The sequence below is a fragment of the Carassius carassius genome, chromosome 4 (assembly GCF_963082965.1).
Source record: "Carassius carassius chromosome 4, fCarCar2.1, whole genome shotgun sequence".
NCBI classification, from domain to species: domain Eukaryota; kingdom Metazoa; phylum Chordata; class Actinopteri; order Cypriniformes; family Cyprinidae; genus Carassius; species Carassius carassius.
Window position 1 is genome coordinate 7798603 of NC_081758.1, and position 17861 is coordinate 7816463.

Sequence of the window (17861 nt, forward strand, 5' to 3'; positions counted from 1 at the left end):
AAGTAGTTCCACCCCTTGTTTCTGGAAAACCACCCATAGGAAAAATGTGTTGCTCATCTGTTGTTCAGTCTCATCTCTTGAGATCAATTTGAGCTTCTCATATTCATATTATTCTGTGATCATTTGTTTCTGAGTTACTTCTCCTAAGGGTCCCTTAGGAGCAAGACATAAGCTAAAAAGAGACAAGACACCAGTAAGACAAAGGAGGTTAAATTGAGAAAACCATTTGAGCAATACTTGAGAAGTGGGATAAACAGCGGAGATCTCATAATTGTATACCCCTGATCTCAATTATTTCTTGTTATTTGAAGGAGAATTAAAGAGAATAACATGAGATGAATCTGAGACTTTTATGAGACAAATCTGAGAATTATGAGCCTTAAAAGAGATCTTATTATTGTGTGTCCAACGTCTCTTCCATCTCTTGATTATTTCTCTTTAATGTCTTACTGAAGCTATATATGAGAATGATATCTGAGGTATATTTGAGAAATACAAGAACAAATTGAGAATGCAATTTAAAGATTAATTATCTTTATTAATTAGAAATAACTGTAAAAACAATACTCAATATTGAAAAGTTGAAAACTGTATTTGTGTAACACCAGTACAACACTTCAAGTCAAAAAACACTGACCAGCAAGTGGAATGTGGGATACGTGGAACAACAATGTTAGGCTCACACATGAAAAGTATGGTGGCCTGGAGGTGCAAACCAACATGAAAAGATTACAGGGTTTGGTTAGAATGCGAACTATAGTAAGGCACACTTGTACCAACTCAGCTCACTCCTCAGATGTAGGTGCTAGTGTGTGGGGACATCACTAGTACAGTACAGTACAACACTTCCAGATTGTAAAAATAAAACACTGACTAGCACATGGAACAATAATGTTTGGCTCACACACACACATGAAAAGTACGGTGGCCTGGAGATGCAAACTAACATTACAAAATCTGAAACACTTTTACAGAGCTTGAGACCAATTTAAATTTTAGAAAACATTTTTACATATCATAAAACAAATTACATTACCATAACACATTTACAAGTCCCGAAACAAATTTAAATTTCAGAAAACAAATTACCAAGAACACACTTTTACAAACACCAAGACAAATTTACAAATATCAACAACCAGAAAGGGAATGTACCAACTCCGAGGTTGAACCGGAGGTGAATGGGAGCAGCCAATAAGAGTTGTTGTCTTTGATGGTGTTCATTCTGACCCGATCGGTGCCGTTGCCGGCAGTAGACTACCGTATGTGAATTTGCCATGGTCATTACCGGTCTAGCGGTCCTGTTGCCTACTACTACTACTAACTATATTAACATATTACCATGAAAATGAATAAGAAAAATAAAAGAAGGGGTAGAGAGAGAGAGATAGCGGTCCACATAGGACAGGCTATATCAGTGGCCTACTCCTTGGAGCCTGCTCTGGCCCTACATTTGTTCACAAAGGCTTTCTTGAGCTTGGCTTCCTCAATTGGTTCCCAGTCCGGTAGAGTTGCACATCTCAGGACATAAGCTGTAAGACAAGAGCATTAAAATCTGTCATGAGTAATTTGACAAAACAAATTACCACATAGACCATATACAACTGCACTTCAGGTTCAAAGGAAATAACACCGTGAGACGTCCATTTCAGTTCAGAGAATTGCAAATCAGCAAGTAAGATTTTTTCGGCCAATAATGAATATAAATAAAACAACAGTGTTATCCTTAAAGGTGCTATAAAGTGATACTGGATAAAACTTCAATTCTGGTTTTAAACTTCTATTCTGACAGTTTAGTCAGACAACTCTGAAATTAGAACAAATAATTTATAAGCATTGCAAGCTGAAGCACAGCATCCTTGAGCATGGATGCAGCAGGTTTGGCATCAGGCTCTGACTCAGTAATTTGTTCCCTGAATGATCTGCTTTGCAAGACATTACAGGGAATGAAGCAGACCCCCTGCAGGGGATCATGAAGATAGAGCTCAAAGGTGGATGCTGGGGAGGAGGTGGGTTTGCAAAACCTAATCAGTCCCTCCAGGATTTCACGATGTCGCGATCGCAAATATTAACGCACATTCAACAAATCCCTGTGAATTCAGTGCGATTTGCAATTTGGACCAATCACCGCAACGTTTCTGCAACTTTGACCAATCATTGCGGTCTCCTGCAAAGGGCGTTGTCATACGTCAGCAAACTCACTTCCTTGTTTTGTTCAGAAGACGCCGCAGACATGTATGTGCTACCGATGTCTCACATTTGCCTACAAAAATAACAGCAAAAGGCGGTGGAAAAACAGTATCCAGGGGGCTATTGCACAAAAGTAGAATTTAACAAATCCAGGATAACTGAAAAAGCGAGGCATGACCAAGTCTAGTATGTGCATCTTGGCTTGGTCACAACTTTAAAAAGTAAGAGTGCTTAACTGAACATCAATTATGCACCTATTGTATTTTAATACAGGCTGATAACAATAAGATAAAACTACTGCTGTGAATAGAAAAGGCCCCAGGATTAATAAATCCTGGCTGTTAGCCTGGTCTGGAGCAGGCTAACTGCACAGAATAAATCTCCATTGTAACTAAGGTGCCTCTGCTTTTGTGCAAACAAGTCAAGACTAAATTCATCCAGGATAACTGGGAAATCCCAGCTTAATCCCTTATCCTAGTTTTGTGCAATACCCCCCAGGTGTTCTTTACGAAAGCGGGGGTAAACTGTTTTAAAACATGTGCAATATAGTTGTCAAACATAAACAGAAATCGACAATAAAAACACTTTGCCACGACTAAATATACGCGGGGAATTCATTAGTTGTCAGTTATAATCATCAAAATTAAAAGAAATAAAACACTTGATACATATCAGTCTGTGTGGAATGAATTATACAAGTTTCACTTTTTGAATGGAATTACTGATATAAATCAAATTTTTGATGATATTCTAATTATATGACCAGCACCTGTATATCACAATAAAGGAAAGTGAAAAATACAAAAAGCATAATTTGAGCACTTTGGGTAAAAATCTATCTACCTTTGCAGTTTTAACCTATAAAAAAAATTGCAACTTTCATCACAACTTTTTAGAAAACCTGCCGCAATATTAGGCATTTTAGCCCACAACAATCACAAAAAAAGCCCGCGAAATCCTGGAGGGCTAATGGGTGACAGCAGCAGCAAGATTTATGCAGCAGCAAGGCAGCAGAGCAGGAAGTAGCAATGGCAGCAGAAGCATAGCCAGGGATGAGAAGGTAGGCTTGGGGGGGTTTAAATAGCCCGCCCTATTTGGATGAGGAGGGCATGTGACTGATCAGCTGATCAGCATGGGCGCAGCTTGAGTTGTCTGCCAGAAGTAGTTTCGCAGACTTTGCATCAATGATTGCTACACTGTCATGATTGGATATAATAATTCCCACTATCCTGGCCTAAAAACACACAGAGCCTAATTTTGAAAAAACTTACTTAGGATTCCGTCAACTTTTTTACGGTCAAAGACCTGCTTTCCTTCCTTTCCTGAGGGGTTGTTGCCAGGGCGACCAAAGGGCACTGCATTGTGACACTCCTCAACAGTGAAGAAATGATCAAAAAGTGCATGAAACAGACGCATGCAATTTGGTTTTGATGCGTGATTCATGGCAGCCAGGCGGAATGATGAGATGAATATGCCGCTCCCAGGAAACAGCTCCTGCTGGCCTGATGGTGAAGCTGGGCTGCCACAATATCTCTCTCCAATTAAGTCGCAGAGAGTCTGAAGCTCTCTGACCTGGCCTGGATCTGAAAGGGAAAAATAGTACAAACAATACAGGAGTGAGAAAATACCAAGCTACTCTTTAAAATGGTTAAAGAGCTTTAATGGCAGGCAAGTTTATTTTTGAACATAATTAAAACATGCCTAGATAACCTTGCATAGGCTACAACACCACAAGAAAAAAATATATTTAGAGAGAGACACTTTGGAATATGTCTGTGGGAGGTAAATAGAATGAACACTTGAGGGATCATTAATAAAACCAAGGCTTGACAAACAAACCATAATAAAAAAAAATCTTAATTCTTGTCACAAGAAAACATTTCCATTTCATTGTTTTTCTTGTCATTTTTTGTCAAGCCTTGATTATATTGATTACAGCTGATGTCCTGTGTTAATTCTAAACATCTATCTTCCAATGATGTATACCTGAGTATTCCCCTTTTCCACAGCTGATGGTTATTGCACTTATGGGACCAATAGATGCATATACAGTAGCTTGTTCGTGTGGTGTCATGTCTTTCTACATGGCCTGAAGAATGCCTATGTAAGGCCAAACATATAGGCATGTTTTAATATGTCCCTAGACTTAAGTAGCCCACCATTAACTAGTGTGTCCCCTACAAAGGCTTTACTTGGGTGGCCCGCCCAAGAAGATGAAACAAGAACTCAAAACTAATACTGCTGCACTTAATTTATATTAATATTGAGGAAAAAGGAGTGAAAATGGATTTTACTTAATTGTACCAGTTCAGATTAATTTGATCACCTTTAGCCCATTTACGCACTTTCATTAAACTATCACAATAATAATTAATGTAATGAATTGTTGTGCTGTTAAATTATGTTCATACTATAATATATTATTGCTATAATTTAATTTTTAAGTGTTATTTTTTTACAGAGATGTATAAAGTACTAGAGACCCAGACTTGAGTAAAAGTACAAGTGCTCTATCAACAAAATGACTTGAGTAGAAGTTGAAGTGCTCTTTAAGCACCACACTTAAGTAGAAGTACTAAAGTATTCAACATTTTTTGTACTTAAGTATTCTAAGTAGTCTATTTGAAAATTTACTACTCAAGTACTGAAAGTAAAAGTACAAGTATTGTGTTATGTACAACCCGAATTCCGGAAAAAAGTTGGGACGTTTTTTAAATTTTAATAAAATGAAAACTAAAAGACTTTCAAATCACATGAGCCAATATTTTATTCACAATAGAACATAGATAACATAGCAAATGTTTAAACTGAGAAAGTTTACAATTTTATGCACAAAATTAGCTCATTTCAATTTTGATTTCTGCTACAGTTCTCAAAATAGTTGGGACGGGGCATGTTTACCATGGTGTAGCATCTCCTTTTCTTTTCAAAACAGTTTGAAGACGTCTGGGCATTGAGGCTATGAGTTGCTGGAGTTTTGCTGTTGGAATTTGGTCCCATTCTTGCCTTAGATAGATTTCCAGCTGCTGAAGAGTTCGTGGTCGTCTTTGACGTATTTTTCGTTTAATGATGCGCCAAATGTTCTCTACAGGTGAAAGGCAGGCAGGCCAGGTTAGCACCCGGACTCTTCTACGACGAAGCCATGCTGTTGTTATAGCTGCAGTATGTGGTTTTGCATTGTCCTGCTGAAATAAACAAGGCCTTCCCTGAAATAGACATTGTTTGGAGGGAAGCATATGTTGCTCTAAAACCTTTATATACCTTTCAGCATTCACAGAGCCTTCCAAAACATGCAAGCTGCCCATACCGTATGCACTTATGCACCCCCATACCATCAGAGATGCTGGCTTTTGAACTGAACGCTGATAACATGCTGGAAGGTCTCCCTCCTCTTTAGCCCGGAGGACACATCGTCCGTGATTTCCAACAAGAATGTCAAATTTGGACTTGTCTGACCATAAAACACTATTCCACTTTGAAATAGTCCATTTTAAATGAGCCTTGGCCCACAGGACACGACGGCGCTTCTGGACCATGTTCACATGGCTTCCTTTTTGCATGATAGAGCTTTAGTTGGTATCTGCTGATGGCACGTCGGATTGTGTTTACCGACAGTGGTTTCTGAAAGTATTCCTGGGCCCATTTAGTAATGTCATTGACACAATCATGCCGATGAGTGATGCAGTGTCGTCTGAGAGCCCGAAGACCACGGGCATCCAATAAAGGTCTCCGGCCTTGTCCCTTACGCACAGAGATTTCTCCAGTTTCTCTGAATCTTTTGATGATGTTATGCACTGTAGATGATGAGATTTGCAAAGCCTTTGCAATTTGACGTTGAGGAACATTGTTTTTAAAGTTTTCCACAATTTTTTTACGCAGTCTTTCACAGATTGGAGAGCCTCTGCCCATCTTTACTTCTGAGAGACTCTGCTTCTCTAAGACAAAGCTTTTATAGCTAATCATGTTACAGACCTGATATCAATTAACTTAATTAATCACTAGATGTTCTCCCAGCTGAATCTTTTCAAAACTGCTTGCTTTTTTAGCCATTTGTTGCCCCCGTGCCAACTTTTTTGAGACCTGTAGCAGGCATTAAATTTTAAATGAGCTAATTAAGTGGATAAAAGTGTAAAATTTCTCAGTTTAAACATTTGCTACGTTATCTATGTTCTATTGTGAATAAAATATTGGCTCATGTGATTTGAAATTCCTTTAGTTTTCATTTTATTAAAATTTAAAAAACGTCCCAACTTTTCCGGTATTCGGGTTGTAGTTATTAAAGAAAGTAGTCAAAAGTTTGAACATATTGTTTTTACTATTTCAATTATTAACCTAAAGGACAATCACAATTCCTTTGACTGTAACTTTTTGTAAACAAAAAAACAGATTAAAGGGTTAGTTCGCCCAATTTGCTAAATTATGTCATTAATAACTTACCCTCATGTTGTTTCAAACCCGTAAGTTTTTTAGATTTAGATCGAGAGCTCTCAGTCCCTCCATTGTCCAGAAAGGTACGAAAAACATTATCAAAGTAGTCCATGTGACATCAGAGGGTCAGTTAGAATTTTTTGAAGCATCAAAAATACATTTTGGTCCAAAAATAGCAAAAACTACGACTTTATTCAGCATTGTCTTCTCTTCCATGTCTGTTGTAAGACAGTTCAAAACAAAGCAGTTTGTGATATCCGGTTCGCGAACGAATCATTCGATAACCGGATCTTTTTGAAACAGTTCACCAAATCGAACGGAATCGTTTTAAACGGTTCGCGTCTCCAATAAGCATTAATCCACAAATGACTTAAGCTGTTAACTTGTTTAATGTGGCTGACACTCCCTCTGAGTTCAAACAAACCAATATCCCGGAGTAATTCATTTAAAACAGTACACTGACTGAACTGCTGTGAAGAGAGAACTGAAAATGAACACCGAGCCGAGCCAGATAACGAACAACAGACTGACTCGTTTACGAGTCAAGAACACTGATTTATATATATAACTTATATTATAGATCAGTGGTCAAGAACTGTTTCTGTCAGACGTGTCCGATTCGAGAACCGAGGAGCTGATGATACTGCGCATGTGTGATTCAGCGTGAAAGCAAACCGACACACAGAGCTTCTGAACCGAACTGATTCTTTTGGTGATTGATTCTGAACTGATTCTGTGCTAATGTTATGAGCGCTGGTAAGCCGAAGGCTTGCAGTCAACACCAATGACGCCATTACGTCGAGCGCAAAAGAACCGGTGAACTGTTTTCTTCAACTGGTTTATTGAATCGAACTGTCAGAAAGAACTACTGGTGATTCGAAAACCGATGCAACCGGTTCTTGACTCGTGAACGAGTCATTATCTGGCTCGGCTCGGTGTTCATCTCTCTCTTCACAGCAGTTCAGCCAGCACGCGCAGTCTTCATAATCGCTTGATTCGCTCAATGATGTGCCAGCTTCATCAAACCTGCCATCTACAGTTCTGGCAGTGGTAATGTGGGTTTGTAATGGAATGATTCGTAACATTTTTATAATTGTAACGAGTAACGATGCAGCACATAAAAAAAAATATCGGAGTAAAAGTATTAAACTCATCGAAAATATGTACTGAAGTAAAAGTGGAAGTAGGAGAAAAAAATAATACTCTAGTAAAGTACAGATACCGCCTTTTAGTACTTAAGTACAGTAGTGAAGTAGTTCTACTTCGTTACTATACATCTCTGGCACTAAATAAGCTTAGTTTATAAACCTTCCCATCCCATTTATACTTTTTAACGCCACAACCCACTTTTCTGCCTTTTTTCTAGGATAGTTCAAACAGTGTTATGTGTTCAAGGCCCAATCACTAATATAGGTACAGAACAATTACATCACGAATGAATTAGCAACTAGAAATTACTTGCCTATTCTCGAGATGACTTCATCGATCCTTTTCTTTTCCTGTAGGATTCTTTCAAACTCCCCCTTACAATCCTGACATGGTGTCCATGCATTTTCTTGCAGGGCTGGCTGCATGGCCTCTGCCAGGTGATGGACCAGAGGTGTTGAGGCTGTACGGTGATGGGCTGGGTGTATAGCCTCCACCAGGTGATGGACCAGAGGTGTTGAGGTCATACAGTGATGGACTGGGTGTATGGCCTCTGCCAGGTGATGGACCAGAGGTGTTGAGGCTGTACGGTGATGGGCTGGGTGTATGGCCTCCACCAGGTGATGGACCAGAGGTGTTGAGGTCATACAGTGATGGACTGGGTGTATGGCCTCTGCCAGGTGATGGACCAGAGGTGTTGAGGCTGTACGGTGATGGGCTGGGTATATGGCCTCCACCAGGTGATGGACCAGAGGTGTTGAGGTCATACAGTGATGGACTGGGTGTATGGCCTCCACCAGGTGATGGACCAGAGGTGTTGAGGCTGTACAGTGATGGGCTGGGTGTATGGCCTCTGTAGGGTGATGGCCCAATGGTGTTGAGGCTGTAAGCTGATGGGCTGGCTGCATGGCCTCCACCAGGTGATGGACCAGAGGTGTTGAGGCTGTACGGTGATGGGCTGGCTACATGGCCTACACCAGGTGATGGACCAGAGGTGTTGAGGCTGTACGGTGATGGGCTGGCTGCATGGCCTCCACCAGGTGATGGACCAGAGGTGTTGAGTAGGGCTGTCAACGAATATTCTAAATTCGAATATATATTCCAATAGTTTTAAAAAAAACGAATTTCGAAGGTGAAAGGTAATATTCGAATAAAAAAAATAAGTGGAAAAAAAATGCCCGCTGTAGTAGAGGCGTGGCTGTATGCTTTGCGATTGGGCGCGCTAGCGCGCCTGAAGGTTCAGGGACAGGTCACAGGAGTCGCACTGTCTGGCACAGAATCATTGCTGAAAGTTGACGCGTCTTCATGGAAGATGGCAGCAAGTGCAGAGACCAACTCGACCGCAGCAGAGAAAGTGAGGTAAAATTGTTGACCCGCGAGATAAAGTTGTATGCAAACTATTTAAAATACAGTTAGCATACCATTCGACCACTAGCAACATGAGGTCACATCTCAAAAATGTGCAACCAAATGAGCATGGCATAATGTGTGGAACTCCAGCTAAACAGTCACGTCTTGAATAAATTTATTTCGTTCATTTGTAAGGACATGAGACCGATCAGTATCGCGGATGGGGCAGGCTTCGGGGAGTTCTGTCAAGCAATGGATCCGAGGTTTGATTATTTATCGTTTCATGTCAAGGAAAAGTTCCATGTTTACCACAGCACAGCTCGTTCATTTAAACCGTTATGCGCAGAGAACGTGAGGGTGAGAGGGCAGTCTTGGCCATTAGTTGATTTCCTTGTTTTTGTGTAGGTAACACATTGTCAAATATGTTTAAACTTAAATACACTACCAATACAAGTAGTTATGTCTCTTTGTATTATTTTGTCCTGTTATTGACGTAATGCGTGTCATTGACAACATGCGCCACCAGATGTTCGAATAGTTCGAATATTCGTGTTTTTTTTAGAGGGAATATTCGAACGTCATTTTTGAGCAATTTTGACAGCCCTAGTGTTGAGGCTGTACGGTGATGGGTTGGCTGCATGGCCTCCACCAGTTGATGGACCAGAGGTGTTGAGGCTGTACGGTGATGGGCTGGGTGTATGGCCTCTACCAGGTGATGGACCATAGGTGTTGAGGCTGTACAGTGATGGGCTGGGTGTAAGGCCTCCACCAGGTGATGGACCAGAGGTGTTGAGGCTCCATTTCTGTAAACACAAATTGCCCAGAAGAGATTTGACCAATAACTACAAAGAACTGACTGGCATAGACATAAATGAAGGGTAGATGCTGCCTTGACAACTGGGGCTGTCTACTCTTTTTTATGTATATGATGGCCAGTACCAATAATGAAAATAAATGTACTATGACCAAAATCCGCCATATTTATAATGATTTTATACTATAAAAACATAAAACATTTCAATACTGGAAATAGCTGATCAACAAGATCACAATATGTTGTGACATGTGAGCTTGTAAAAAGATGAACGTAAACGATTCTGATCATTAAGCAAAAATAATAGCAAATAATTTTCATCAGGGCCAACGAGTCATTCACATACTATTTACTGAAATACAGTAATGGGCTCTATGCACAGCTCCACTACTTCCTGAATTTAAGGCAGCTCCTTTGTTTCCTGTCTTACATTATTGGACAAACTGATTAATCCACTTGTTTCTGACCATTGTGACTCAGACACACGTGGATTAATCAGTTTGTCCAATAATGTAAGGCAGGAAATAAAAGAGCAGCCTTAAGTTCAGGAAGTAGTGGAGCTGTGCATATAGCCTATTCTATTATCATAGATTGGATAACAAAGTTACACTCTTAAAATAAATGGTTCTATTTAGAACCAAAAATGGTTCTATCACCCGCTTCATATATGGAACTCCAAAATGGTTCTATATAGAACCACTTTCATGGGTTCCATAAAAAGAACCCAAAAAGGTTCTTTGAATCCAAGTTAGATGGTTCTATATAGAACCATTTAAGGGTTCTTTATTATTAAACAAGTTAAATTATTATTGAATAAGAAAATATCCAGAAAATTCAAAACGTTTAAATTTATTCAACGGATTATACAAAAATATTAGTGTCATTTAAAATTGCACCTCTGTATACTCTGTATTAGACAGCAAATTTCACATTTTACATTTAAGATGTTTAATTACATTTAACCATTTAGTTTGAATTATTTCATTTAAGCATTTTCACTTTGCAATAAACATACATAAGCTTGTTTATGTACCTATACAGTACTTCACTTTTACATATATCTCTGAAATGAGGAAAAACAAATCATTTTTGATATTTGACAGTGCAGATAAAAATCAATACATGAACAATTAAAACAACTATTAAATAGCTCTACAATTTACACAAGTTGACTGTACATTTTCAGTACAGGTATTGGTGTTCTTTTGCCGTGCTCTTGTCTAAGTTTAAGCATATATTTTTGAATAAAAGTCATTGTGTGCTTAATGTCAACCGGGTATTGCACATTGAAGAGAAAATAGACTGCAAATAGGCATTCCACAGCCTATGTCATGTCAATGTCTGCCTCTCTTATGATGTTCACGTTGTCCATTATAATGCTGACGCTTTCAGCCTTGAGGGGATCAGGAGAGCCGTTAAACACTATGGTTGGTGTAGCACCTTTGGGTTCCTGTAAAACAAACATTTCACCTTTTGAGTGCTTTTCACCAATTAACAGAAGTCATCAAAGACTTAAAATTACCCCATAATTTACTTGCCAACAAACCAACCAATGTATATGAAGGTTTCTCTAGTTTAACACAATCTGAGATATATTTAATAATAAAAAGCTTTGTAATGTGTTTGAATGTCAACATTGCTGATGACTGAAGAACATTCAACATGCTACCATGTCAGTTCCACTTTGATTACTTTGAATCTCATCGGTACTTTCGTTCTTTTAACTGAATCGTTCATGACACAACACAGATATGACAGCTAAGCACGTGACACGCAAGAACCAACAAGACTCATAATTACTGATGTGAAGCTGATGTGCCACCCCATTGGATGTTATTCACTTATCTATACATAGTCTAATTATAGCAACCTATCTTGGCAAATGTAATCTTTTTATCTCACTAACGTACCATTTGTACGTATCATTTTGCTTTAGAAGACAAGTATTAACCCCTGGAGTTGTACAGATTTCTTTTATGATTTAAATTGGGGTGCTATTCAATGACATTACAAAGCAGTGCAAACAGCACAAAGTTTATGACTAAGGAAGAGAGTGAGTAAATTATAGGGTAAATATAATTTTTTTTAATTGTTACAAATTTGGCATAAGGGTGAGTAAACTGACTAATATTTTTTTATTTGCATGAACAGTTCCTTTAATTCAAGTCAAGTGCATCAAATGTTAATGAAACTACAGAAGACTACACTTACACTATCTACACAGTAGAGGAAGCTGGCGTTTTCTTTAAATAGTGCTGGCAATAAAATTAGTGCAGCATTCCTAACGAGACCTACAAACAGATACAAATGATTGTATATTAGGAACAGAAATCAATTAAAGGGATAGTTTACCCAAAAATGAAAATTCTGTCATCATTCACTCACTCTTGTCATTTTAAACCTATATAGCTTTCTTTCTTCAGCATAACACAAAAAAAATATATTTTTAAGAATGTTGGTAACCGAACAATGCTGGTACTCATTCACTTCTATTAAATGGACACCGTCGTTGTTCGGTTACCATCCTTCTTCAAAATATCTTCTTCTGTTTTCTGAAGAAGAAAGTCATAAAGATGTGAAATGACAAGAGGTGAGTAAAGGATGACAATTTTTATTTGGGGGTAAACTATTCCTTTAATATTTGCATTATTTTAATACATGTTTTCACTTACACAATTTATAGGAGCTACAACCTTTACATTGACAATGCAAACAATGCAACTTTACACTGGGCATGGAACAGATAGGTTGGATGGGGAAAAATATATGGTGTAGTTACCTTCTGTGGTTTCCTCTTCTAGTCCAATAAGATTGGCGTAGAGTTTTTTTTGACTTCCTTCTTTTGCACTCCTGATGATGTTTGGGGCCATTTCATTCAGAGATGTTTCCATGTTCTTCGCCAAGTCAGTTCCAAACCTCATTGTCATTTCATGCAGCATCTTAAATACAAAACAGTAAAATTACTACAGGTGCTTATATTCAAATTACACACTTTCAGCCAAACAAGTTCCTTATCCATATCCCTAGTTCACTTTGAAATAAAATCTTGGTATGTTTTAGCTTACATCAAGGGCACTCGAGTACTTCGACTCGGCGCAGTAAAAAGTCATGCCTGATCCTCTTCCCCTTGACAGAAGTGAGAGGAAGAGGATCAGGCGTGACTTTTTACTGCGCTGAGTCGAAGTAATACGAAAAGTGCTATTCCGCCATGCATTATAGTTATCCTTTTTAACCCGCTTAGAAAAGTGCCACGTTTTATTTTGTGTCACCATACTTGGTCGTATAACTACTCGTGTAACTGTTTTTAAATAGGGAAAACGTTGATGTGTTTGGTCACTTCTAAATTCATTGCTGTTAGATACCATTGAATATACTGGGCTAAGCTAAGTGCATCAAAGTGTCACCGCGCGCCAGAGCGATTAAGTGCACGGACCGAGATGAGAGAGGTATGTATCAACTCGTCTTAGTTAAGGGAATAACATAGTTTAATATGAAAAAAACTTTGGAGTCTCCCTTTAACAGCTCGGGGTGAAAATGGCTAACATGGTTTATGAAGTTTGTGGAATTACCTCCTGCATATTCTATGTGTGCGTGACATGAGCGCACACAGTGCGTGTCTTCTGCAGGTCGTTCTTACCAGGTTTTAAGCCGAAATGTGCCCAGATGTCGGCTTTAAAGTAGTTGGAGCATTTTTAATTTTCTAGCACTCGCGTCTCACCTCCCTCTGCCATTGTATGCTACCCACCAAAGCACGTACGCAACAAAAGACATCAGAAAAGCATCAGTACATTATAATTGTTTATGGTCTATTATTGAACCGATACCGAACCGTCCTCGTCTGCATCGTGGTGCATCGTAGAAACAATTAATTTCGGTAGAATTTGCGCTAGAGCTCCCATTTCTAAATGACCTCAATTTCTAACAGCAGTATATATCTAAAATTAAAATAATAAAATAAGAATAAAACAAAATAACTTTATATCAAATAAAATACTTCATATTTGGCAAACGCTTTTATCTAAAGGGACTTGCATTGCGTTCAATCTATACATTGCATGTGTTCCCTGGGATACCCTTTTGCATTGCTAACACATTGCTCTACCAAATCATGGGCTAAAGGAATTCACAGAAATATAATTACACTGATTTTTCTTATCTGCCTGGCACAAAATGTAACGATGTTTACTCACAAGCTGTGGCACTCCAAGAAAAGGAAACTGCTCCATTACTTCAGCTGCAGGCCTGTCCATAAGCTGTACTCTTTTGAAAAGAGTGCACTTCATCCGGTTTTTGACTTCAGAGTAACTGGGATTGCTTTTACGCAACTCCAGGGTGATGGCATTAATGTGTTCCCGAAAACTTGTCATCTTGTTCACAAAAAAGTATTCTCATCGCTTGATATCCTAAAGATTCAGCCACTGCAGTCACTTGGACTATATTAATGATCTCTTTAATAACTTTTCTGGGCCAGCAAGTTTCAATCCCTTAGAAGCCTATGGAGGAGTGATCCAGCTGTCAGATTTCATCAAAAATATCTTAATTTGTGTTCCAAAGATGAACGAAGGTCTTTTACGGGTTTGGAACAACATGAGGATGAGTAATTACTGACAGAATTTTCATTTTTGGGTGAACTAACCCTTTAATATAAAATACATTTAACTTTTACAAAATACAATGAAATACAATACTGTACCAGGTGTGCTTAGTGATGCTGTCAAACAACACTTGAATCAGTAATGCACGGATGTGAGACTTGTCCTTCTTCTTAAAGACAGGAAGGTTGTATACTGCTGGCCAAGGTTGGACAACAAATGAGCCCTCATTCTCACAGGGTTCTTGTCTGGAAACATGAATACAATGTTGAAGTCTTTTATACAGGATTTCATTTTACTTGCCACAAGATATTTGAGGCACTTCAGTTTCCAGGCTGTTTGAAGAAATATAAAAATATAAATTAAGATAAGGATTTTAAGCTTTGTTAGCATTTGTATGTTTTATATTTAACAACAATGATTAATATTTAATAACACAGACTTACTTTTTTAACTTATTAAGCGCCTTTATAAATGTCACCTGATGTTTCATTACAGGAAAAAGTCTTTCCACCATCCTTTCTGTGAGACCCAGCAGAGTCTCTCCATAAATTTGTTGCTCTGTAAAAAATAAATAAATAAATAAAATAAAATAAATAAATTACATATTCTAAAGAAGAAATAATAAATAAGAGAGAGACATGCCACAGAAGTACAATATGTTTACCTAGAAGACTGCACTCTGTGGTATAATGTAATATACTTAGTATCATCATGCACATATGTGTCAAGAAGATGAAATTCTTTCTCCTCCCCTGGCTGCACCACAATCCACTCCTTCTGGTCCTCCAATTTGAAAGCATGGTAATGTCTTTCAAATGTTATTGGTATCCGCAGCTTGCCGAAGATCATCCAAGCACCCCTGAACCGCAAAATCTTCACAATCTTCATAAAGATTGGGATGTCCTCCTCCACATGATCTATAATTAAGTTGTCTCCCATACAGTATTTCACGTTGTTGTTCATAAGAGAGCTACACACACCAAGCTTCTCGTCACCCTGAACATCCTCTGCCTCACTTCTTCCAATCACACCTTTCTATATCTCCAGTGGTAATGCTCGAAAAGGTACTACCCGTTCACCCTCCGTGTAGTTGTCCCGACGCAGGGAATCCAGCGAAGTCAGTTCCCAGCACTGCCTTAACTGGTGCCTCTTGGCAAGGGTGTAGCTGAGATTCTTGAAGTTACACGTGTTGTGGGCTAATCGCTTGAAGTATTGGTGCTTTCCCTCGAATCTCATGCACCACAGCTGTTTCAGTGGCCCAAACTTTAATATCAGTTGTGGATAATGAATGAGAAAGTGTAGTTTCGGAGTGAAAGTCTCAGGGAATACAGACTGGAAGGAGGACAGGAATTCACCTATCTGAAGGCTTAGAAAAGGGATGATTTTCCTTTGTATGGTGGGGGACAAAATCACATCTCCTATATCCCTACGCTTCAGGTAAATGTCCCAGTGCACCTCACCTTCTGGAATGTAATGTCCAATGAGAAATGGCAAAATCCTGAAGAGGCACCAGACCTGAGCTGCAGACCCTGATAGTGTGTTTTTCTTTAGGACAGAATCTGGAAGTTTCTGAGGGAGGTTAGCCCGTTCATTCCTCCCCATCTTAAATGCATCCAATTCAGCATTTATCTGACTTAATGAGACAATGTGCAAAAAATGTAATGCCTGGATAACTCTGGTAATCACAAGAGGCACCACACCCTCGAGAAAATCGTGCATTAAGTCAGGGGGAAAGTTTTTTGTCACATCAAAGTAGTCCAGCTCAGCGAAAGGGCACTCACTGACCACACCATATGTCTGTTTGGATATTCCAGTACTTTCCCTGAGTGCTTGCAGATGGTACTGATGTACCTGAGAAGATCGAATTATTACATCATCTTTGTTAACGTGAGACCTTAGGTCTTTGTAGCTGATCATACAAAAGCGACAGATCCGTCCACTGCTAAAGAAGCAGGTGAAACCTGCCAGGCTGTGAGCAGACAAGTTGTCAGCTGAAATAGTGGCAAGGGCACATTTCAAAATGATGTTCTGACCATTTACACTGACCTGGAGTCCTTCAGTGTACAACAGTTTCAGGTCATTAATCAGGGGCAGCAAGATGTCTCTGTATGAGTACTTCTTTAGAAATTGATTTCTTACAAGAAAGCACAAATGTATATGCCTCAATTGTGATTTGCAGTTAGATTCAAGATTGCCAATCATAAAATAGAAAGCTGCTAATTTGTGAACTGATCTTTTAGACCCCAAGGGGTTTACCACTTCATATTCATCAGTGTACAGATGTAATCTTACAATATTAGGATCTCCAAAAAAGGGGCTCTCATGGAATAATTCTCCATCTGTATAACTGCTTAAAAAATCTGTACTTGGGGCTTGTTCACAGGTTCTTCGATATGATTCAAATATGTCATGTTTCTCCAACTGAGTCTTCAGAACATCAATGATAGGCACATACTGAAATGTGTCCTCCTTCCCCTGGCTATTGGTTCCAAGAATGTGCTTGACTGGCTCCACTAAATGTAGATGTTCTTTGCAATATTTGAAAAGTTGATAATCTGACTGAATATAGGCAAACACACTTTCAATAAGTGTCCGATTATTTAGTAAGTTATCCAAGTCTTCCTGGTCCTCTAGTCTAAATCCAGATTTTGTCAAGTGGAATTTTATGATTTCAAAATAATTTTGTTGGAAAAATTTCAAGATGAACTCCAAGCTGGAAACAATGGTATCCTGAGTTGCTTTTGGAAGTAAATGTTTTTCTTGAAGATTTAATATAAAGAGGTCTACATGCTGTCTCAGTCCCAATAACACAGTTTCTAAATCAATTCCAAGCAAAGAATTTTGGTTGTTCTCTAGCAGATCATCTTCAGGAACCTCCTCCTCACTTTCATTGTTGTCTTCAAATACAGTAGCTTTTTCAAATGGGGGATGTTGCAAAGCTTGTCTGTGCTTTCGATAGATATGGTTTCTGTAACTTGCAACAGTTTTATATCTTCTAAAACATCCCTCAATGTCACAGGTAACACTAAAATCTGCTTGGTGGTTATGTTGCACTTGCAGGTGAGTTAGAAACTTTGTGAGTTGAAACTTCACAACATCACAAAATGAACATTTATAAATTTTCATCTGTAACGTTACCTCTGAAACGTTCTTTTGCATCAATGAGGTTTAAAGTTTGAAGCCAGTGGCACGTGTCATCTACTGACCATTTATCAACAACCATGGTTATCTGGGGATAAAAAAACAAAGCATAAATAACACTTAATAAACCAACTATGCATTAAACACACCTAACGTTAAACATTTTTGGCTTTAGAACATTTGAATACTAAAATGTA

General features: G+C 38.6%; 2 protein-coding genes across 2 annotated transcripts in view; one reads left to right on the plus strand and one right to left on the minus strand.

The window, feature by feature from the left end:
* LOC132133210 (uncharacterized) overlaps positions 1–17861 on the plus strand; it is a 367449-nt gene that overhangs the window by 219409 nt on the left and 130179 nt on the right. The window lies entirely within an intron of this gene.
* LOC132129373 (uncharacterized) lies at positions 14967–17734 on the minus strand. Its single transcript, XM_059540949.1, has 2 exons — positions 15188–17734; positions 14967–15081 (listed from the first exon to the last, which is right to left on the minus strand). Exon 1 carries the CDS (start codon positions 17680–17682, stop codon positions 15559–15561), a length of 2124 nt encoding a protein of 707 aa, XP_059396932.1. The 5' UTR covers positions 17683–17734; the 3' UTR covers positions 14967–15081; positions 15188–15558.